The sequence below is a fragment of the Canis lupus genome, chromosome 16 (assembly GCF_003254725.2).
Source record: "Canis lupus dingo isolate Sandy chromosome 16, ASM325472v2, whole genome shotgun sequence".
Lineage (NCBI taxonomy): Eukaryota > Metazoa > Chordata > Mammalia > Carnivora > Canidae > Canis > Canis lupus.
Window position 1 is genome coordinate 45,630,146 of NC_064258.1, and position 23,759 is coordinate 45,653,904.

The 23,759-nt window shown below is 40.4% G+C and overlaps 1 protein-coding gene across 1 annotated transcript; it reads right to left on the reverse strand.

Moving 5' to 3' along the window:
* Nucleotides 1-23,596, reverse strand: FAM149A (family with sequence similarity 149 member A). Its single transcript, XM_025471737.3, has 14 exons — nt 23,472-23,596; nt 18,605-18,715; nt 18,204-18,342; nt 16,134-16,276; nt 14,859-14,984; nt 14,033-14,203; nt 13,265-13,455; nt 12,192-12,346; nt 8,549-8,652; nt 7,831-8,040; nt 4,015-4,135; nt 2,694-2,822; nt 2,529-2,607; nt 1-309 (listed from the first exon to the last, which is right to left on the reverse strand). The coding sequence occupies exons 1-14, from the start codon at nt 23,480-23,482 to the stop codon at nt 236-238; spliced, it is 1,764 nt and encodes a 587-aa protein (XP_025327522.1). The 5' UTR covers nt 23,483-23,596; the 3' UTR covers nt 1-235.
* Between the last annotated feature and the right edge of the window lie 163 nt (nt 23,597-23,759).

Sequence of the window (23,759 nt, forward strand, 5' to 3'; positions counted from 1 at the left end):
TTCTTTCGAGCAAAGCCTAAAGAACCTTTATTGGAATGCTTCCCGTAAAGAAGGTTGGTGAATTTGACTTGTAGTCTCTTTACAATGCGAGTGTTCAAAATTAAGTGGTTTATTTGTTTGCATTTCACTCAGGTTCACATCTCACTATCAGACAGATACACAGTATAATACTTGTTCTTCCACTTTTCAAGTGATAATGGCATGGTGAGGCTTTGAAGTTTAAGCCCAAGTTCCATCAAGATGCCACCTGGAATCTCTTTCTTGTAGTCAGAGTTGTCCTCTGAAAAGATTTAGGCGGATGTTGTGAACCTGAAACACCAACCAAAAAGTAATTCTCATTAAAACACTAATAATTCCAGCTTTCAAAGGATTATTTTTTACTTTCTATGCACATGATTAAAAAAAATATGTTCATGTTATTTTATGTAAACCAGGAAATATGCAAAAACTGCCATTTGGGGTCCTGAGAGGAAGGAAGGGGGCGCCCCCTCCACTAAGCCTGGGTGCTACCCTGTGTCCTCCCAGAGCTGATGGGTTTGCTCGAACCTTCTACCCAAAGGTGGATTCCCTAAGGCTCAGGAAGTTGGGTAGTGAGCTCTGACGACCCTACTACTTCATAGGAGCAGTCAGCTGCCTGAAGAGATCCTTATTCCCACTATTGGGGATGCCCCCACAGCATTTCCTTTTTTTTTTTTCTGTCACAGAACAACTGTTAATAAATTAATAGCTCCTAATGCTTTCTGACCTGGAAGCAAAGGTCGAGAAACAGATTACATGCCTGCTTATCAGAGAAAAAGAAAATAAATGCTTAGAAATATAGGCATATCTCTCTTACGTACCCTCATTTACTCCTTAGAAATAAAAAAGGCTTCTGACCATCAATAATAATAGGCGCGAAGTTATCAATAAGAGAATATACTGACTTAGTATTGGGGGAAAATTAAATGTGGAGATTTAAAACAAATTCAGAGCCCAGTTCCCTCTCCGAACCTCTAATCCTGTGTGACCAACAAACTATTAGACAGCTCCACTTAGCTCGCTGCAGTCAACATCTCCAAAACCAAATTCATCACAATTCCATGAGCTCTCTCTTTCAGCACCACTGTCTCCTGGACATGACTCCCTTGGAATGAGTCTCTCTCATGTATCACATGATGCTCATCCTGCTTGGCATGGCTCACGCCTCCTCTGGGAAGCCTCTCTATCCGTTTAGCCATCTGCATATCCAGCTGGTGGTCCTGCTCACCTCTCTCCTGGTCCTTTCCGTCTTCCCCACTACACTGAGCGTTCCTTGAGGCACAGGCCAAAACTTCCTTGGTGTTTGAATGCCAGCCCTCAGCACAGAACTTGGCACAGAGGGAGCACTTGGTACATTGCTATTTATTAATAAACACACTTTATGCCTACTTTGCTCCTGACCATCTCCAAGTCAGAGCAATACCTGATAACATAGCATGACTGCTTTTAGAGAAAACAAAAAAACAAAAGAACTACTGTCACTCACAGTGAGAGCTAATGTTGCTAGGGGATATACAAAGAAAAGTAGCAGAAAGGCATAGTGGCTTAGGGCTATTTGCATAGGAGAAAAATTATAAAGGGCTAAAGAATCTTGGATATCACTGTGGTACAGAATTATAAAAGGGCTGATGTAAACAATGATAAAATTGCTGCGCTGTCCCACTGTTTCCAATTTACCAGATTTATTTTTAAATTATAGCATTTGCCTTAAGATAGCAAATTATCCTTTACATTTCAGATTATCTATAATACAAAGTATTCATAATTTTTAAACAAACAATATATTCCTGGAATCTAGTTAGGTCCTTTGCCTACATTTTTCCAATGATTGTTCTATCCATCCACCCAGCCTATTATAAAAGAAGAAACTGAGGCCCAGAAAGGTGGAGGCTCTAAGATAGCTCAGCGAGTACGATGGTAAGCAGGCATTTGGTTTCAGAGTGGCATGACTCATGACAATGCTATGTTGCCTCCTTAAACAAAAATGCTGGTAACAGTTTTGAAAACTAAAACATCGTTAGCCTAAATTCAAGTAGAAACTTTACCCTAAAAATAGCTACTAGGCTGAAAACAAGTATTTATCTGTAAAACTCTCCATTATAAAATACTTAGAATATTTGTATTAATTTCATGAAGCATTTTTATAATTAGATCTTCAAAGAGAACTAAGATTAAGGTTTCGTGGAAAACATGAAAACTGCATTGCACAGAGAGAGATACTGATTTCTCACAAGCCTCCTAAGACAGAATTTTTCTTTTTCTGTGAGGCCCCAATTAAATGAAGAGCATTTGGGCATTTTACCCTTTATGACTAACAGCAGGTAAGTGCTTATTTTTGCAGCTTTGCTCTTTGTAGAGACTTCGTGTCTGGCCATTGATGATAAACACTTGGGCTATTTCCTCCTATATGGTCAGAATAGTCCTATTAAGGTAGATAATCCTCAATTTCTCTTTCCAAAACTGAAGCTTCACATATTATATTATTTTACTTATATGCGGGAAAAACTGACCTGTCAAGAAACTTTGACTTGTCCACGAGTGGCCAGCAAATTCCATCAATGTCAATGAACCTTTTCGAGGAGTATCTAGCTATTAGAAGAAAAATAAAATGAGAATTGAGTTTTATTGTTTCACATATTTCTAAAAATCACATTTATGATTAACAGACAACCTACCCGAAATGCATGGGTTGTGCTGGGTCTTGAAAACTGTTCTATGGTCAGAGATCTTTCTCGAAGAGGTGATCGTTCTAAACTGTCAGGTATCGCACTTAACACACGGTTCTGTGGATGCCTCCCTCTGTACTAAATAAAAGATAATATGTTCTGGTTTAAGGTAAATGCAATCCTTTAAAAATACAAAAGAAGATCTCTACATGCTCAATCATTCACTTGCTTATTTGAAACTTCTATTTAGATACTGTGAAGTACAAGGCCTATCAAGCATAAATATCAAAATATATTCTAATTACGTAATTTTATTATTTAACCTGGTAAAATGGTAGCATCCGAATAGATAAACATGGATTGAAAAACTTAACCACATAAAATTCTTAATATTAAATTAGAATCACAATAGAATTTTTCATTTGTGAAGCATCGGAATATTTTTTATGTGATGTTTGCCTTCAACATGACTTTAAGCCACAACATGCTAAGGTTACACATCAATGCTTTGCAACTCCTGCCTCTCTGGGCATGGGTTCTATTGCTGTACTGAAGAAGGCAAAAGAATGCAAGAGAAAATGTTTTTGTCAGGTTTTCTCTCGAGGCCTTTATGCTCCCAAACCCAGAGTCCTTCTGTGTTCTCCGAAATAGGGAAATGTTACCCATATGGGAGGTAAGTGAGGGGTCATTGTAAGTCTAGGGGGACGTGTGGGTACGCACACTAGCAGCCTCAGACCTTCCCAGACCATTTGCCATGGTGTGGCTGAGTTGAACGTGGGTGAAGAAGATGCTCCCCTCCACGCTGCCCAGACGTGGTGCAGGTTAACCGTGAGAATGAGGCCTGATAAAAATGGCAGAGGTGTTTTCCTGAGGTCCTATTTATGCAGGCATAATTTACCATCTGTAATTTCATTTCATTCTTATAACAATTCTTTGAGGAAGGAATCAGTGTGACCCTTTAACAAGTGAGAAAATTAAGGCTCAGAGAGATTACTGTCTACCAAGTCATACAGAGTTTGCAGTCAGGGTTCAAACACAGATCTTCCTGTCTCCTGACCTGACAGGCATGGTATTTTCTTCTCTATACCAACCTATCAGATTTTCCTTGACACCTGGACTTTCTGACTTAATTCAAATCATGTTTGTATTTCACAACACAATGAGTTAACCTTCCTACCTCCTGTCACTTGTCACTGTCAGGAAGCAGATTATGGAGAGACATTTTGTTATTACTGTGTTCACAGGGAAGTGCCAAACTTATATTCTGTTTTGTTTGTTTTCCAATAGAAAATCTGAATAGTGCACTTAAGTAGAAGGAAATCTGTCTTACAGAAACAGGTCGAGATCCAGGAACTGCCATATTCTGCTCACAGGTCTCTGAGCCTATTGGGGGTAATCTGCTCCGCGAGGCCTGAGCTGATGAGGAGGACACACGGTCCCCGCCAGTTTGCCTGTAAACACAACAACATGTGACTGGGTACCCAGGTGCAGACAGAAGGGGATGGACCTCACCCGAAGCTCTTAATCTGAGCTACTAATCACAATTGCCTTCCAAAAGAAATGCTCATGATGCATGAGTGGAATGTCCCCGAGATAAATGTAGGGAGGGGAATGAGCACCGGCTCCAGTCGCCTTCTCCTTGTTCAGCAGGGACTGTCAACCTGTATATACTGAGTGCTCAGCTGGGCCAACCATGGGCAGAATGTACAAGTAACTGAGGATCTAATGCCTCCCCTTGACAAGCTTACAAGTTCCTGAAAACAAGATGAAAACCCATGAAGTAATTAGAGAACAATATAATTACTGTATGTAATAAAAGGTCACAGTAAATGATTCTAAATATTTGTACTGTAGAAATTTAGGGAGTGGTGTGATCCATGAAGTATAACATTAATTACAAATGTGCAGGACCCAGATGAAGAGAACTATAAAACTTATATAAGGTCATTAAAAGGAGAGGCAAACAAGTCCTTTGATGGGAAGATGGAATATTGTGACAATGTCAGTTTTCCCTAGGTTTTTAATAGATTTAATGTGAGCAGGTTCAATGTGATACTTTTTGGTTTTGAATTTGACAACCAGATCATAAGGTTTGTCAGGAAAGGTGAGGAAATGTTAATAAAAGAAGAGTAATGATGGTAGACATTCCCTACCAGATACTGACACTGGAAAATTGTCCAGTTCATGCACAAGGACAAAGATGGATATTTTACAATAAGACTCTAATTCATTTATTTGTTGGTAATAGTTATGAAAATTAAAATATGACCCTTTTGACCTATCAAGTTTTAAAATACATATACTACCCATAGTTAAGAGGCTGCAAGGAAAAAGTCTCACATCCTGCCAATGGAACTACAAATTGTAGTAGTCCCAAACCATTCTGGGAAGAGCTTTGGAAAAGTATTCCAAGAGTCTTAAAAACATCCATAACCTTTGACTTGGCTGCTTTACTTCTAGAATGACACCACCAGAACACAATTTAGACATCCTTATTAAGATTTACATAAAATGTCACTGTACACCTGAAACTAATATTGCATTGTATATTAATAAACTGGAATTTAAATTAAAAAAAGATTTGTATAAAACGATGTTTACTGTACCTTATAATAGTGAAAATATAGAAGGAATGAAAAGTTTCAGTAATGGGAAATACTTAATAAATTGTCACATACCCACATGTTACTTTTTCTAGTTGTTAAAATCATGCTTTCAAAAATATTTAAAAACATGGAAAATATGAATAACATTAAGTCAAAAAATCATATGAAAAGTGCCACAATAGTACGATAATATATTATTAGGAAAAAAAGAAAAGGGAAAGGAGAGAAAAGAAGAAACATAACCATGGACAAAATTGGTAGTAAACTGACCAAGTTATCATTTTTATATTTGTATGTGTTGGGCATACGGGTGATCTTTGATATCTACTCATATTTTTTGTATCCACAGAGAACTTGTCATACTTTTATAGTTAAAAAGATGTTATTTTAATAAAAGTGAAAGAGCACAAACAAAATCTGGAAGTAAGAACATTCACAGCTGGTGTATTTGTGGGTCAGAGAGACAATACGACTGCCCCCAGTCAAGGTGGGTGATGAGAAGTAGCAGGAAGATATAGGTATGCGGAATCAAAGATGGTGACATTGCTCCCAGCAGGCAAACACTGGTTGTTGGTGGGACATCCCCCCCCCCCCAGAAAAAAAAACCTTACTCTTTTTATGCATAAAACACAGATATAAAGAACAATACATAGACTATACAGTAGATTTGTGGCATTAAAATTCCATGGGTAGGGGAGGAATTACAAAAGGTAGTCTAAAATGGCAGGAATAGGGATCCTGGGTGGCTCAGAGGTTTGGCACCTGCCTTCGGCCCAGGGCGCTATCCTGGAGTCCCGGGATCGAGTCCCGTGTCAGGCTCCCGGCATGGAGCCTGCTTCTCTCTCTCAATCTCTCTCTCTCTCTCTCTCTCTCTTCCTCTCTCTATCATGAATAAATGAATAAATCTTTAAAAAAAACCCTATTTTAGAATGGCAGGAATAATACAAACAAACAAAAAAGTTGAAAAACACGGGCCTGCAGATAGAGGGGGCCAGAACATGAAGGGAATGTCCAGTTGGAGGCATCTGGCTTATTTCAAGAGAAAATAGAAAAGGCTTGGGAGGAAAGCCTGACAGTGGAGCCCAGGCAGGCTGGGGGGAAGAGGAGGAGAGGGCCTCAATGGGCTAGTGACCCTGGCAGGGGGCGAAGGGGTCCCAGATGGCCACGAAGGATGGAGGAGAGGGAGCACTCTTGAAAGAACTCCCAGAGCAGATAACCCCGGGTGACCCAAATAACCCAAATAACATCGGAAATATCAGTTCCAGATGGTGAAAGAAACAGAGACGCATCAAAAACCAAAGGTGCCATGGCACTATGTAATGCATCCCAAAAAATCCAGTTACTGGTTAGCTCTGGTGGCTAGCTCATGCCTCCCATCCCTGCAGTGGGGAGCCCAGGGCAGCCCCTTAATATCTGGCTTCCTGGCTGCAGGACGCCCGGGGCCCCTGTAGTCCAGGGCTGGTCTCTGAAGCTGAACAGTACTGTGGGGAGTCCCAGCTCTGCCTCTCCCTCGGGAGATCATCTTTGGCCAAGTTATGCAACTTCTTTCAGCCTCTATCTCCTCACCTTGGATCTGGGATACTATGAGTACCAACTCGAAAGATCTGTGGCAGGTAATAAATATGATAATAAATGCGACTCCTTTAGCTGGTGCTGGTAACAGAATGCAGTCAATAAACACTGGCTGTTATTAATGGAAGGATTGCCTGACACTTGAGTGAGAAAGCTGGATTGCTCCTTCATAATTCTGCAACAAAAGACTGGACAGATTCCGAATCTAACACAGCAATGATTTGAAGTTGATCCTGAAGGTCAAAAGCTTTTGTGAAACTCCCCACATGGAGTGAAACGCAGCCTCGGAGTTAAATAAAAACTAATAGTTGGACTACTGCTGAAACTAGTATCACACTATATGTAAACGAACTAGAATTTAAATCAAAATTTGAGACAAACAAAAACCTGAAAGTTATGTATGTCCCTTTTATTTGTATAGGATTGTATGCACACTAATTTTTTGGACCTCATAATAAGAAAGAATTGTGTATGTAATTTGAAAGCATTAGTTAACTATTAGTTTTACAGATTAGGCCACTGAATACCCACCCAAGATGGCCTCACCATTATAGCTTCATTTTGCTGCACTGCTACAGGTACATTGCCTGATTTTTTTATTCCAGGATATAACCAACTATACTACTGGAACAAAATTCATGTTAAATATTCCAATGCATGGAGCGCCCAGTGGCTCAGTCGGTTAAGCATCTGCCTTTGGCTCAGGTCATAATCCCAGGGTCCTGGAATCAAGTTCCACATCAGGCTCCCTGCTCAAAGGGGAGTCTGCATCTCCCTCTCCCTTTGCCCCTCTTCTCTGCTCATGCTTTCTCTCTCTTTAATAAATAAAATCTTTAAAAAATTCAAATTCATGAAATACCTGAGAAGTAGCCACATAAAATTTGACAAGTAAGAATCCGTAAGTCCTAACTGGCAAGCGTCTCTGTCCCCTGTGACATTTGGTTTACCGGGAGAGAGACAGGACTTACAGTTTTGTTCCCCGAAGAACCTCATCACTGTACACATTGGGGGTTTTCATTCTCTGTGAGTCTGAAGTAAGAGAAGGCAGCCTCGTGTGTGCAGGTGTTTTCTTTCCAGAAGTGTGTAGTACACGAGCATCTGAGATTCGTCCCAGGCGGTGTCGTGCCAAAGAGATAGCACCAGCCCCTGTACCCAATGATCTGTCCTCTTGCTCATTCCTGGGGGGTGGAGGTCAAGTTGATTACTCAGATGTAAGCATTAGGAGAACAAGGCACATATATGTGTCCACTACTAGGCATCATCTAGAACAGTGCCTGGCTCAATAAGATACTCCTAAGTATTGGTTGAATGAAAGACTATAATTTCCAAATCAATTTCAACTTCACTGAAGAATCAACCACGGGGAAACAAAGAAAAGATCTAAGGTTCTCACTGATGTAAGCCTACTGAATAGCCCACAAGATTAAAATTTCACAGGTGTCTTCCCCTTATCTATCTACCCTAACAATGACCATTTTGTGGTTGATATTATAAGTGTGTTTTCATTCTCACGCGTGGCTGTCTCCTTCCCCGAATGGGTTCAGGCGTACCTATCGCAAGGGGTTCAGCGGGATGCTCATTATCCCACATCCTCTTCAGTCTTCAGTGCTTGAGTGTATCCAGCATAGAGAAGAGGTGGGGTAATTATTTCTTTTTTTGGGGGGGGTAATTATTTCTTATACATACTGTGTTCTGTCTGCAAAATAAGTAGGTCTCTGCTGCAGTGGTTTTGCCTGAATTGTCATCACACCACTCAAATCACTATAAAAATTGTTGGAGAAGCGATGAACCTGTGAAAAGTAGAAACAATAGAAATTAAGAGGCATCCAGTGCTATTGAGATTACTTGGTGCCTGTCAAGAATCAGCGGGCGATAAATGGTACACTCCAACTGGCTACTTTGGCGAAAAAATTCAAAAGGGATCTTTTATAAAGATGTGGGAAAAGAAATTAACAGGAAATGGCTTAATTCCCCCCAGGCAATATAACCATGTAGCAGTAGGGACACAGTACCACATGCATGACTGCAATGGCGAGAAGTGAGGAAGAGGTTTCTGGAATCTGGACAGGGTAGCTGCTCGGAGAAATGCCACTGATCACTGTCACCTGGCAGAGAGGCTAGGAGTAAACAATGTCCTGTCATTCTCATCCTTTGCTCTGAGCTCCAAGAGCTTCAGGGCAAGGGAGCCCTCATACAGCCACCATGCACCAGCCTCCAGATAATACCAGGATGAAGAAGGCAGACAGGGAATCTGCAGAAGCAAAGGAAGGGACATGCCCCAGCTCCTAACTGCTTAGACCTCCTAGACCTGTTGCTTAGACCTCTTCTCCTACCCTATCCTTCACAGCTGGCCCCAGTTAGCAGCCCTGGGAGCAGCACAATAGCCTGGGTAAAAGCCCAACCAGATCTCAGATTTTGAAGGTTTACATTAGAATCCCAGTTCTGTTTCCTGGTAAGTGGTCCTGGAAAGATTACTTTGTTCCTGGAGTTTTAATTACCTAAAGTGAGGATAACGATAGATACTTTGTATGAGAATTAAATTAGATAGCACTGGTGGAAGCATGAAGTGAGGGTAAATAATCATGAATTCCCTATCTGGTCCCATGATATGACCAACTAGGATGGGAAACAATATTTAGATTCAATATTTAAAATCCTGTTTCTGAAGCTAGCATCGTATTCTAGTTGGAGAATAGATGTGGCAACTACAATCACATTTTCCCCAGGTTGAATATTTTTTAAAAGTGTTAGAGGAATAAATTAAGACCTGTTGTAATTACTGCTAGACCCGCTTTGACTATTTCAAAACAGGCTCTAATAATATCTCATCTTTACTTTCAACCTTGCTTTCATTCATTTTAACATTGACTCAAATGAAAACAAATTAGCTATAAAAAATATTTCCAAAACCCATTAAAATCTACAAAAAGAAAACACTTGTAAAAACCCCTTTAAACTTAAAAATTTCCATATTTCTCAAGTTTACTTATACTGCCTAATACTTAAGAATTCTTTTTCCATGCTGCCATCAGCTGTCCATTTTTATGTGATTCATACCACATATTTGAATCTGCAAAGTGGGAAACACAATTGAACCTGCCAGAGCAGTTTTAAAAAAACAAAAAATACAATAAAGGGTAGCAGTTCCGAAAGTTTATTTTATTTTTTTTAAAGATTTTATTTATTTATTCATAAGAAACACAGAGAGATTGAGAGAGAGAGGCAGAGACACAGGCAGAGGGAGAAGCAGGCCCCATGCAGGGAGCCCGACGTGGGACTCGATCCCCGGTCTCCAGGATCAGGCCCTGGGATGAAGGCGGCGCTAAACCACTGAGCCACCTGGGCTGCCCCCAAAAGTTTATTTTGATTGGCAAAAGCAAAGAAGGCTTACTGTAAAGCCCTTATGTACAGAGTAAAACAATACTATTAGACATTCCTATTTTGTACTTCTGCCCCTGGACCCTACACACTATTCTGTGTTCTAATCTCTCAAAGAGCATCTGTTTATTTGCTCCTATGCTAGATGCATATTTTTGCCTCTGCCTTGAACATCTTCCCTTTTTCTTTCAGCCTTTCTAAATCTTACCTATCATTTCAGATTTAGTTTATGTGTCACTCTACTTTATGGAGGTATGCTACTTTCCGCCCCCCCCCCCAAACTGCAAGGCACTTATGAGCTAAAGGGCATCAGATTACAATATAGCCAGGCTAGGATATGGTATGATACAATATAGCCTACAGTTTGCATCTGGTTATAATGAAAGCTAACACTTATTGGGTGTCTACTCTATGCTACACATTGCACTAAATGTCTTAGCTCCTCTACTTTGCAGAGCTTCCTGACTCACAGATCCCACAGATAATGAGACGAAGTCTTTGAGGGACTGATTCAAGATCACAGAACTAATAAATTGTCACATCCGACCCCATACTTGTAGTCCCACAGCTCAAACTCTCATTTGCTCTACTACCACTGACTGCCTCATGTTGTGTGTGTGCACCTGTGTGCACGTGTATAGTATCGTTTGGCATGGCTTGACTCGCTCCAGCTAAGTTGCCTGTACCTCAAGACCAAGAATCTTGTCTTACCCCTTTTCTCTGCTCCCCCACACAAGACGAGCTGTGCAAACATAAAGTCCAAGCTCCCTAGCACTACTGAGGTCTCCCATGAACAAGATCAGCCTTTCTGGCCTCACCCTCCACCTGACCTTTAACTAAGGAAGCAATCTGAGAAAAATGTACTGAGTACCTAACATGTGCCAGGTTCTGCGTTAGGAGCTCTCACCTATTTATGTGATTTCATCCTCACAACAATACTTGGACATCATTCCCTAGATAAAGGAAACTCAACTTTTGAAAAGTTAAATGACTTGTCCAACATAATCCCCACAATGGTCCAGGACTCTCAATGCCCTGTTCTTGGTATAATTCCCCTGCTGGTCCCAGCATCCTCACCTCTGATCCCATCCCACCCACACACTATTCTCCAAACATGCCTCTGCTTGGCCTGAAATGACCCACACAGACTTCCTACCCATGCAAAACCATTCACTTCTTTGTGATTTGGCTCAATTTCACCTCCAACCTAAAAGATCAAGACTTGAGCTCCAGTCAGGATGAATCATTCTCTCCTTTATTCTCCTGAGGCCTCGTTTTGCACATGACTCACACAATGTATTGCATGTGATTTATACTATGCTTTTCCTTTTACTGGATCGAGGACCATGCTTTGCTCATCTACAGGTCTCCTCAAAACATCTACTACAGTACACTTCATGCAAACTCAATAAATGTTGAATGAACCCAACATATTCTCATTGACTTTTTTTTATTATTATTTTGGTGGGAAGACAGGAAAACCTCTGTAACTTTCAAGTTGGTTAGAAATGTTGAGGAAAAGCATTTTTTTCTCTTTAAAAATATGGAAAAAATTCTACAGCTCAAAGCGGGTGGACAGTTTCAAATCTGAGTGTCCCTACTCTATTAAAGAATATGGTGGGCAGCCCGGGTGGCTCAGCGATTTAGCGCCACCTTCAGCCCAGGGTGTGATCCTGGAGACCCGGGATTGAGTCCCATGTCAGGCTCCCTGCATGGAGCCTGCTTCTTCCTCTGCCTGTGTCTCTGCCTCTCTTTCTCTCTGTGTGTCTCATGAATAAATAAATAAAATCTTTTTTTAAAAAAAAGAATATGGTTATGCTATTATACTCCTTGAAAAGATTATTTTTAAATTTTAGTCTAATTGACAAACAAAACCAAACACTAGATGGCACTCTGACAAATCCAGGCCAGAGATAAAAAAAATATTGAAGACTAGTAGAAAAACACCTACCTGAGGTGGATTGAGATGAGAAGCCAGGGAAAGGCTGCGAGCTTCAGAGCTTCTGGATGGGGGAACACTTGGTGCATCAGTGTTAATACGAGAAATATGTAGAAGTGGAGATTTATTCTCAGCTACTTTCAGTTTTTCTTTCTGTTTCTTTCCTTCTGTGTCAACAATACCAAATCAAGATTAGGAAACATATTATTAAATATATGTACTTAAAATTCACTGTTCGGAGAGTACCTCTGTTTTTTAGGTACCATGAATCTGCTATGGCCACTGAATCCTGCTGTAGAGCAGAGACCCCACAGAGCAATTGACTGACGTGACATTTTCCACACACACACAGGCTTATCATTCCAGTAGTAGGTAGAAAAGCAGGGACTATACACTGGGGCAAGAAAAATTCTTGGTATTTTATAATATCCCAACTAATCCCTTTGGTGGAAAAAAGGATATATTTAAATTAACATGAGTAGTACCCTTTTGTACAAACTGATGCTATAACATTAGCCATTAACGTCCACCACTGACATTTCTATCATCTGTTTCTTCAAGTAGTTTAGAGAACATTTTATAAATAATCAGTTTATTTTATTTATAAATAAATAAAATCATTTATTTATAAAATAAACTGATTCTATAACATTAGCCATTAACGTCCACCGCTGACATTTCTAGGATCTAAATTTCAAGTAGTTTAGAGAACCTTTTGTAAGGCTAAATGAAATGATTATTAAATTATCTATGTTTCTATTTTGCTTTACAAATAATGTCATAAACAATTAAAAAGCAATTTCCCATTATTAGAGAAGTTCTCCTATTATCAGAGATTTTTTTAAAGTAACTTTAAGCTTCTTTCTTGTGTATTTCTGTTATTGTTCCAAAGTGCATATATATTCTTAAAAAATAATAACATCCTTTTTGAAGGGATTAAAGATCATTCATGACTAAGGGGAGAAAACCTGCTTGCCTTCTCACCCAATCATATCCTAGGTGTGGCCAAGCTGGGTGAGGGCACATGGCTGAGCACCAAGGGTCTTTTTTTCTTTTCATTAGAGCCAACTACTACATATAAGTACCTGTGAGAGTCACTTCCCAATTTTTTCTAATCAGTTCTTCCAATATTTCTACCACATTTGTCCAGACGTGATCAAACACTTCTGCGGCCACTGCATCTTTGATACAGTCATGAGGAGACACGGGAGGGAGTCCGTGTTTATGCCACATCCTATGACGGTGAGCTGACTTTTGCTCAAGACATTCATCATCTCTAAGAAAAAAACCCATTGTGGTTACTAAAAGTACCAATGGTTAAAGTTAAAATAGTGTTATAAACCTATTCATCTCTACCTAGTATGCATGCACATGTACATTCTACATATGTAAACATAACATTCTTTTTTAAACAGCACGTTACTTTTTAATGTGCCAACTTTTATTATTCAATATTTGTAGCTTTTATCTAAGAACGAATTTAAGTCTCTGTATTTAGTGCAGAGTCTGGGCCTTCCCTTTTACCCTTCTGGGCAGCCTGGAGTCCTCAGGAAATGAAGGCCACTAGTAGCTCTGTCCGCTTTCACCAACATGCTGAACATAATTCTTGTTTACTAGCTGTGCTATATTCTCAAAAAAAAAAAAAAAAGGGGGTGGAGAGGAAGCCCTGATGCAGCATAGACATATCCTGCTAGGAATCTAAAATCTTTTGGGAGTGTAATACTCTCAAAAGAATGGAAAATTTGGGGGATAAGTAAAAAATACACAAAACAATAAATGAGCATATAATCCAAATAAATGTCAAGTAAATTAATACTATTACACCAAGTTAATGTCAAATAAATTCTATTTACTCTTCTTTTCTGTCAAAAGCAAAATATTCCTCAATCTTTCCATCCACGCCATAAACCTCTTCTTCCAGGGGTGAACATGCTGTTAGGTCTGCAACCCCTGTGCCATCAGAGCCTGGCCGGGCTGAGGCTGAGCATGCCTCTGGGAGTATTTGAGAGCCAGAGATGCACAACCTATAGGGAAAAGCAGATCCTCTGTGAGAGTTTGTAAAATATCAAGAATATAAAGCTTGTGTGATTTTGGCAAGTCTTTAAAATCCATAAAGTACAGAATCCCAAACAAAAAAATCATTGTTTATTACACTTGTTAAAATCATATCCTTAAAAGCAACATTTTTACACAGGCATCATTAAAAATTCTAAGGGTCTCTTAAGTTTAAGTTACTATGTGAGTTTGTATCCCCTCTGCTGTAATAAGATGATGTCATGGCATAGTCCCAAATATGTGTGACTGGCATAGAGGGATTTATCAAAATCTGTTGATGAACAAAAGAAAATATGATAGGGCTTTATTTCTTTTGCTATTGCATTGGAACTTAGGATCCATGACAAGAGGTCAGGTTTTGATTTTGTATCTAACCCACCTTTCAGAGTCTTTGAAACAGAATTTCAAGAGTTAACTCCCTCGTTACACACACTCTGCACCATTATCATCATCACCATCAATTTAGAATCAGAAACATCCTGGGAAAAAAATGCTCTGTACCTGCCAGTCCCTGAAATCTAAGCTTCCAAATCAGTGGAGCCAAGCCTCATGGCTACAGACATGAAAAAAGGAAAACTAAAATGAAATTCAAAATACTTTTAAAAATAACCTATAGGAACCTACTCTCTGCTGTTGTGGTTGTGTCCACAGGCATCTAAGAAGGGTTTGTGGAGTGCAGAACGAGGCTCGCTGCCCTGGAAATGTTGGAACCCTTCATCAGTTGGCACGATGAGCTGTCTTCCTAATACTCTGCAAGGTAAAAAAATAAAAATAAAAAGGAAGAATAAAAGGAACTCTAATATAATTTATTAGAAAAAGGAAAAATGCTTTGCAATGTTGAAAGTCAGATGAAATAATATTTTGAAGGCACATATATGAAGTGATAAGGAACAGACAGCTAGGGTAATGCTGGGCACGTAGGAGCTCTCTATAAATGTTAACTAATATCTACATAATGAATAAAACTATATAAATATGTCCACCTGGCTTATATTCCTTGCAGTGTTTTCTTTTTCCACCCTCCTTCCTTCACTATTATCTTAACTATGTAAGAGTGACAGGAGCTGCTCTGAGCTCCTGGCTTTTCACTAAGTGCCCTACACCTAGAAAAATAAGCACCCACAATTAATATTGGTTGGACGTATTATACTCTTCAAGTAAAAGGCTTATAAAGGACTGAGTAGAAAAATTGAAAGACTACTTAGTCAAGATTTTTTTTTAAGTTACCTAGTTGAGGTAACCAGAAAATTCATCTGCATTTGTATAAGTGCTCTAATCTATTCTCCCCAAATATAATTAATATAAAGGAACTTCTGATAACAGAGATGGATTTTTTTTTTCTCTCCTAAGTGAGTTTGGCTGAATACTGAGAGAAGAAAAGCTTTCCTTCAGACCCAATGTATATTCTCCATCTTTGATATTAAAAAAATAAATGATCCTGGGGCGCCTGGATCAGTTAAGCATCCAACTCTTGATTTCGGCTCAGGTCTTGATCTCAGGGTCATGAGTTTAAGCCCTGCACTGGGCTTCTCACTGGGGGGTGGAGCCTAATAAAAAAAATCAATTAAAAAATAAAAATAAAAATGAAATAAAATAAAATAAAATAAATACCAGAGGGATTAAAAAAATAAGTGATCTTTCCTACATAAGGAATCTTGGTTAGTCAGTAAGATTCATCTTTCCAATCATTTGGCAAATAATTACTCTGTTCCTCCCTCCAGCACCATTTCAAAGGTATGCTAAAAAAATAAAAAATAAATAAATAAAAACAAAGGATATGCTTTCTCACCAAAGACGTGTTCTGGATACATGTTTTGATGGGGCAATTGGTTTCAGTGAAAACATCAGTGGGTGGTTCCGAAACCCATTTCAGAGAATTACCATAAACAACTTCCCTACCTCAGATGGAGGGATCTTCTTGCCCACTCACTGCATTCGGCCACTAGATTCTGAGTCTGAGGGCTGACTTTCCCTTCAAATAACATTTCCTCCACCTCCCAGAATAACTGCTGTACTTTCTGTGCATTGGCTTTGTCAAACTCCTAAAACAAGAAATGCACATTTAGTTACAAGCCTAAAAGTTGTAGAAATCCGGCCTTCATAATCCATAACGCTTGCAAAATTTAAAATGCCCATTATATAGGAAGAAGTATGACATGATAACAAGAATGTGGACTTTGTGGTCAGACATACCAGTGGCCCAATTTCTACTCTTCTGATAAATTATATCCCACTGTGAGACTCAGCTTCTTTAATTGTTAAATAGAGACCATTTCTACCACACAAGTTATGAGGCCTATTTGAGATTTTACAGAGATGTAAATATAGGTAAAGGTACACATATTGACAGACATAAATGGACTTATACACACTACACATATTTATATATCTATATGTATGTATGTACACATGTGTACATAGACACATGTCCCTCGTATGGGTGTCACACACCTAAGCACATCTGCAAAATATCAGCTAGTTTTTCTTCTGATGATGATACCATTGAAATGGAAAATTACTTTTATGTGAGGGCCATTTACCTTCTTTTAATGAAGAACCTTGACTATAATTTCTTTTAGGGGTGTGTGAACCTGAAATCTAATCCACAACTCAGAGCAACAAAGCACACATTCAGTGTGATATACCTGATTCAAGATGGTTCAAACTGGATTGAGTATCATGGAATGATATTCAATATTTTTTTGCGTCTTCGCTTAAATTGATAATAAACTAGATTCCCAGACAGCAGGTGAGTTGAATGATCTCTTTTAAAATGCCAAGAGGGTAACAACTAATAATATTTGCCTCCCGGGAGGGGACTGGGCTTACTTTCAATTTTCTTTCTTTTGGCTTTTGCTGCTTTTTGTAAATATTACCCACCAAAAAAGTAAGTTAAAGTTTTTAAATGAAAAGCAATTGTAGGGCCTGAAGTTGTTTCAATTCTATAAAATGGAAGTCGCAAGAATCTCTCTGGATAATTGCACAAAAATGTGTATAGAAAGGATCTCAGAATTTGGATGGCATGAAGCAATGGTCCTCAGCCTTCTTCCCATTTGCAGACGCATGGGGGTGAGGGGGAGGGCTGCTTGTCACAGATGAGCTGGTCCCACCTTGTTCAAAAAGGCCTGAGTGATTTGGAGCTGACTCTGTCCAGTGTTTCCCCGCGGCTGTGAGAAGCCCAGCTATTACACACACACCCCAGACCCGAAGAAGTGGACCTACAGGTGCCTTCCAAGTGGTGAACTGCTTTAAAAATGGCAAAGGAAATCGGAACATCAAAAAAAGAGCAGGAGTCAGAGCATCCAAGGTGATGTAGTGGAGGCTCTTGCGCAGCCACGTGGGCTTCACAAAAGCCTGGGACCCTATTCTCAGGGACAGTTGAGGGGGTAAAGGGGCAGGAGACTGTGGTTAGTAGAGCTCCCAACAAAAGCCTGAGCTGGACACTCACTCCCACAGCTAAGAATCCCACTCTTGAAGAGAACAAAAAAAAGGGTTAAAGTTAACAGCTTCTGCTAGGGTGAGAGGTGAAAGTAAAAGATCTGATTTAGAGTATTGGGGGGATATCACTTCATCTGGTGATTTTGTACAATTTTTACCTCTCCACGTTTTTTCTCGTATTTAAGTTCCTAATTGTCAAAGTCAGTCCCCAATTTCCTGTCACGGATATAATACAAGAGATCATGTACAACATACGGGGGGGAGGGGATAGGAGGTGGGGAAAGAGCAAAATTATCAACGGCTAAGACGCTGGGCTATGAGATTATGAGTGATTTTTATTTTCCCTTACATATTCTATATTTTTAAGTGTTCCCACGTGACGTGTAAATATGTTTCTATGGATGTATGTGTGTATGTGTAACAAATAGGTAGTGCTTTCAAAATTGGTAAAGAGAGTATTGAAAAGTAAGACAGGAAATTCTTCATTATAAATTGTAATCATGGAATTATACAAAAGATTCTGAGACATACATCATCTCTCCAAGAGTAAATCGAGCTCCTCTCCGTTGATAAGCCGGTAGTAGAACTCTGTGTCCCAGACCCAGGCCAAGAGCTGTGGGCACCTGCCGGCGTGGGGCTTCCACTGGATCGAAACGATGACCCAGATTCACTGCAGAGACCAATGCAAGCAACAGAAAGAACATTTCTTGGGAAGGGATTAAACTAGAAGTGGTTGTACTGCTCTGAGTTGATTTTAAAACTTATTTGAAAACATTTATGCAGTGTAACATTTCATTACACTAAAACTGAAAACTGTTTTTTTTTTTTTAACTCTTAGAAATGCATGACCAATCACTGATTCTGCTTCCTCTCTTCATTATGGGCATGTTTTTGATTTTGAGATCAGAACCATTTAACACGTTAATTCTTACCAGGTATATTTGTCAATGGCTTTCTGCACATTTCTTGTAAAATGTGTAGGCAAAGGATCTTTGCCTTTCGCAGCCAAACTTTGCCTTCCAGGTCCTTCTGACAGTCCTCTTCTGAAAAATAAAATAAACTATGAAAAATATCTCTAATGTAGTGATTTTATTCATTAAAACTTTTAAAACATCCTTTTGCATAAAGTTGTTCCTCTCCTCCATGTCCCCCTAAACACATGTGTACATGCACCCCCTACACACATACACATATACTCTGCATACACACACTCTGTGTATCCTCAAGAAACTGAGGCCTGGGAGCTTACCATTTTTATTTTTCTCAGAACAAGGTTGCCATTAACCTACATGCCACTTTATGCAAAATGGAAAAACACACACAACTTTTTTTGTGACTTAGCAGACTAATAAAATTTGCTCAAAACTTGGCAGACACAGCTCCACTCCCAGGCAAATGAAACATGAGCTGGATTTCAGATCCCACTTGTCCTTTGACCAGGTGCCCTTGTGATTACAAAAGCAACCAGTCTTCTGGGAAAAAATTGATAATTCCACATTAATTCTGAAATATATTAAATTCTCTCTAATCACTAAACACGTGAATGAATAGAAGAAATGACTGAAACACACAAACAATAATTCATTTTAGTTTGGCACCATTGTTTGGTTTGTAGCCTGATGTGTAGGCAGTTTACAAATAGGGATGCCTGGGTTGCTCAATGGTTGAGCGTCTGCCTTTGGCTCAGGTTGTGATCCCGGGGTACTGGGATTGAGTCCTGCCTCAGGCTCCCTCCCCGCAGGGAGCCTGCTTTTCCCTCAGCCTATGTCTCTGCCTCTCTCTCTGTGTCTCTTGTGAATAAATGGATAAAATACTACAAAAAAATAAAATAAAATATTAGAATTAATGGAAAACTAACACAGAAGAAATCTCTAAACTTTAAATAAGGTACTAAACCTGACTGGTGTATAAAAGCTAATGTTAATAGTGTTAATCATTAAAATGCCCTTCCAGTGAACCTCTTAAAACATTTACCTCCCTCTTAGTCATAGTAGCTTCCTAATATTTAACAGTAAACACCTCTTATTCTTTTACAGAAATCATATTTTCCCATACAAATAACTCAAATTTTGTATTAAGTGAAGATATGGTAGTGATTTGGAGAAAAAGAAAGTCAACTTTCAATATTTCTAACAGGGATACCACAGTAACATTCATTTAAAAAAATTTGCTGCATTATCAATTAAAACAGTGCCTAATTTACACTTGTATTTCTAAATATAAATGGAGTTTTAGGGATCCCTGGGTGGCTCAGCGGTTTAGCGCCTGCCTTTGGCCCAGGGTGCGATCCTGGAGTCCTGGGATCCAGTCCCACATCGGGCTCCCAGCATGAAGCCTGCTTCTCCCTCTGCCTGTGTCTCTGCCTCTCTCTCTCTCTCTCTCTCTACCATAAATAAATAAATAAATAAATAAATAAATAAATAAATAAATAAATATCTTTAAAAAAAGAATGTTTAAAAAAATTAAAAAATAAAAAACAATAAATAAATGGAGTTTTAAAAAATATTAATATAGGAATAAATTCTTCCCTGAGTTATGTACCAATAATACTTTATGAAAAATGAAATTTGAAAAAACAAGTTCATTACGACAGAGTTTAGCAAGAATCTTTCTTCCATACATATGTCTTATATGCGAGAATAACAGAATTATATAATTTTTTCCCTCTTACTGCTCGTTTATCTTAAATACCATCAAGTGGTTCTGAGCATAAAGGCACTAAGAGAAAAGAATACAGGACAAGCTTGTATGCTAACAAATTGCTTTACCTTTGGCCTTTTTCAGTTGCCTCAAAAAACTATCAATTATTCATCATTTTCATGTGACTCAATAACTCAAAATAAACATAAAAATAATTGATAAAAAAGAGACAACAATTACATCAAATAGAGCTTCTTTGAGCATTAAGAAATACACACTAGCATATGAATTAACCTGCTTCTCACTGAGAGACAATTTTAAACTTTGGGGTGGTGAATTAAAATAAATTCCTTCATAATAATCTGCATAAGAATAACAAAGATTGGGACACCTGGGTGGCTCAGTGGGGTAAGCATCTGCCTTTGACTCAGGTCAAGATCCCAGGGTCCTAGGATCAAGCCCACATCAGTGGGGAGTCTGCTTTTCCCTCTCCCTCTGCCACTCCCTCTGCTTGTGATCTCTCACTCACTCTCAAATAAATAAATAGATAAAATCTTAAAAAAATAAATAAATAAAGATAGATTAGAATCCTGCTCTGCCCTGACTGGCTGTGCGCTCCAAGCAAGTTGTTTCCTTTCCTGGACCCAATACACACATCTGTAAAAACAGTGACAATACTGTCAATGTTTTCCTACAGTTGTGAGACCCAGCTTAGATAAAAGCATGTAAAGTCCGCATAATCAGTGCTGGGTCCATCAGATTGCTCTTCCTCACTGCTATTAGTGTTACCACCTGCTACACTGAGCTGCTTCTTTGTACCTCCTGCAGCATTTTGTATTACATAGATCTCTTTCCGGCCCTCAGCCTTTTATTGAGATGATTTTTACACTATTTTTTTTTTTTATCAGCAGCACCTAAAAGAATGCCTGTCACATAGAGATGCCTGTCAGTCTATGTTTGCTGAAAGAATTAATAATTAGTGAGCCAAACAAACAACATGTTTTTACTCTATAAATTCATGCTTACCACAAAAGATTACATTGTGACCAGACGCAAGCATACTCTTCCAATTCAAGACATTTCTGGAGATTTGCTTCTCCTTTATAAAGACAGAAAATTCCCAGCTCTTGGAGCAACTGCTATCTCCAAAAGTGACTTTTACAACTGGATGGCTGGATACAATGGTTCCTTGCTTTCCACTCCTCCTCTGTCTTTTAAGCAACCGGAAAACTAAATTCACTAATCAGACTCATGCCGTTTGTTTTGTTTCTAATGAACAATAATCTCTTGCTCCAGGAAAATTCACCCTTTTTGGGGGGGAGAGGGGGGAGGGAGTCTTTCCAACCTAAGAAAATGATTTGCAAAATGAAAGGACTAAGTTCTCTCTTCATATAACACCATATCCTTCGCAGATAGCATTACTACTCACTTCAAAGGGTAGCTGATGACAGAGCTTCAAAATGCAGGGATGCAGTGGGGGGAGTGCAGGGGGAGGAATTACTATTAAATGGATGCCATGTCCTCAACCACCACCTACTTCTATAGTATTTCTCCAACTTTTTTTTCTCCTCTGTTCTTCTCATCTCCTTGAAAAGTCTCTGTATTTCTGTGGAACTTCTTGAACTTCAGAGTTCATTTGACCACAGAACTCAGAACAACCCTAAAGAGAAACCTGAGCCTATTAATGCAATGACTACCCAAGGTCACCAAGAAAACAGGGATGCAGCTGCTCCCTGGGCCCAGGCCATCTGCCTGTCTCTCCAGGAATCCCAAATTATTGACATTGTTAACAACAGAGTCTATACAATTTTCCTTTTGTTTTTTCTTTTTATGCCTTGTTTTGAATCTTTGATTTCTTTCCCCTAACCAATCATTGTACTGTTATTTCATGCACAGCACTGAACATCTCTCATTCCCTGTAAACCATCAATTCCTATGCAAACTATGCAGCCTAAAAAAAGTGTACAGGATGTACAGGATGCTTCCTATAAATAAAACTTGAAAGTGGTGGAATGTCTATTAAGCTTTTATTATGTTACACATGGGCATATAAGCTTTACACTACTTCTTGTCTATGCCGCTTAAATTTTAGAGATGTTAAAAAAAAAAAAAACTGCTAATGGGTGTACATTTAAGGCTGTTCATTTGGAAAGGTGACCTGCGTTTTGGAGCAGACTGAAGTGCACCCACTGAACTATATGGCATTAATTTGCCCATGCAACAAAGGGAAGGCTGAGTCCCAATCTCTATGAGCCGCTCATTTCCAGTGTCAAGATACTGACTCCATTATCTATTTCTACTTTTTAAAACTTGCCTCTAAGCCCTGGTGGCTCAGTGGTTTAGCGCCACCTTCAGCCCGGGTGTGATCCTGGAGACCAGGATCGAGTCCCGCGTCGGGCTCCCTGCAAGGGGCCTGCTTCTCCCTCTGCCTGTGTCTCTGCCCCTCTCTCTCCTTCTGTGTCTCTCATGAATAAATAAATAAAACTTGCCTCTAGATAGCCCACAAACCTCTGTCCTTTTGCCTTGTAGAAATTCAACATTAGTGTGATCGAAGCGTTCGTAATTTTGCATTTCTGCTTTAAAGGCCTGCCTGAAACGAACACTGTATTCTGAATGGGTTAAAATGCGGGGTGGTTTCCTGGGTGGGCTGGCTCTCAGGAAGCCCCTCGTCCCCTGAAAGGGCGCCAGGACGCCTGGGTGGCTCAGGGGGTCAGGCTCGGGTCAAGATCATGATCCCAGGGTCCTGGGACCCAGCTCCACGGGGGGAGGGGGCGGGGGGGGTCCCTACCCAGCGGGGAGTCTGCTTCTCCCTCTCCCTCTGCCAGCTGCATCACCTGCTTGTGCTGTCAAATAATAAATACATCTAACAACGAGTTCACAAGCAAAAGCAAAGCAGCGCCGCCCTGACCCAAGAGGAGCACATCCTAGAAGCGGCGGCAGCTCTCGGGGCTGATGGACAGTCTGTCGCCTCGGTGCACGGGAGCAGCTTCCCTGGGAAAGCCGGGCGATGTCCGCACCGCAGATCTCACGAACGGATGCGGGGAAGCCGAGCAGACGCCGTCCCGCTTCGCAGCCAGCGCAGGGGAAACACCCCACACGCGCCCCCAACCCGCGACCCGAGCGAAGCCCGCCCCTCGTCCCTGGGCGCCCGAGACTTACCCGATCACCATCAGTCCCGGGCCCGGGCTCGCATCCCCGGGGCCCGGCCGCGCGCCCCGAGGCCTGGGCGCCTCCGGCCGCCGACGCCCCGCGCGGGCCCCCTGCAGGCTGCGGGCGGCCGTGCGCCCCCGCGCCCCCGGGGCCTCGGGCCCCCGCCCGCCCCTACCCGCGCCCCCGGAGCCTCGGGCCCCCGCCCGCCCCTACCCGCGCCCCCGGAGCCTCGGGCCCCGCCCGCTAACCCCGCGCCCGCAGCGCAGTGGCGCCCCGGAGGCCCGAGCCCGGAGCGGC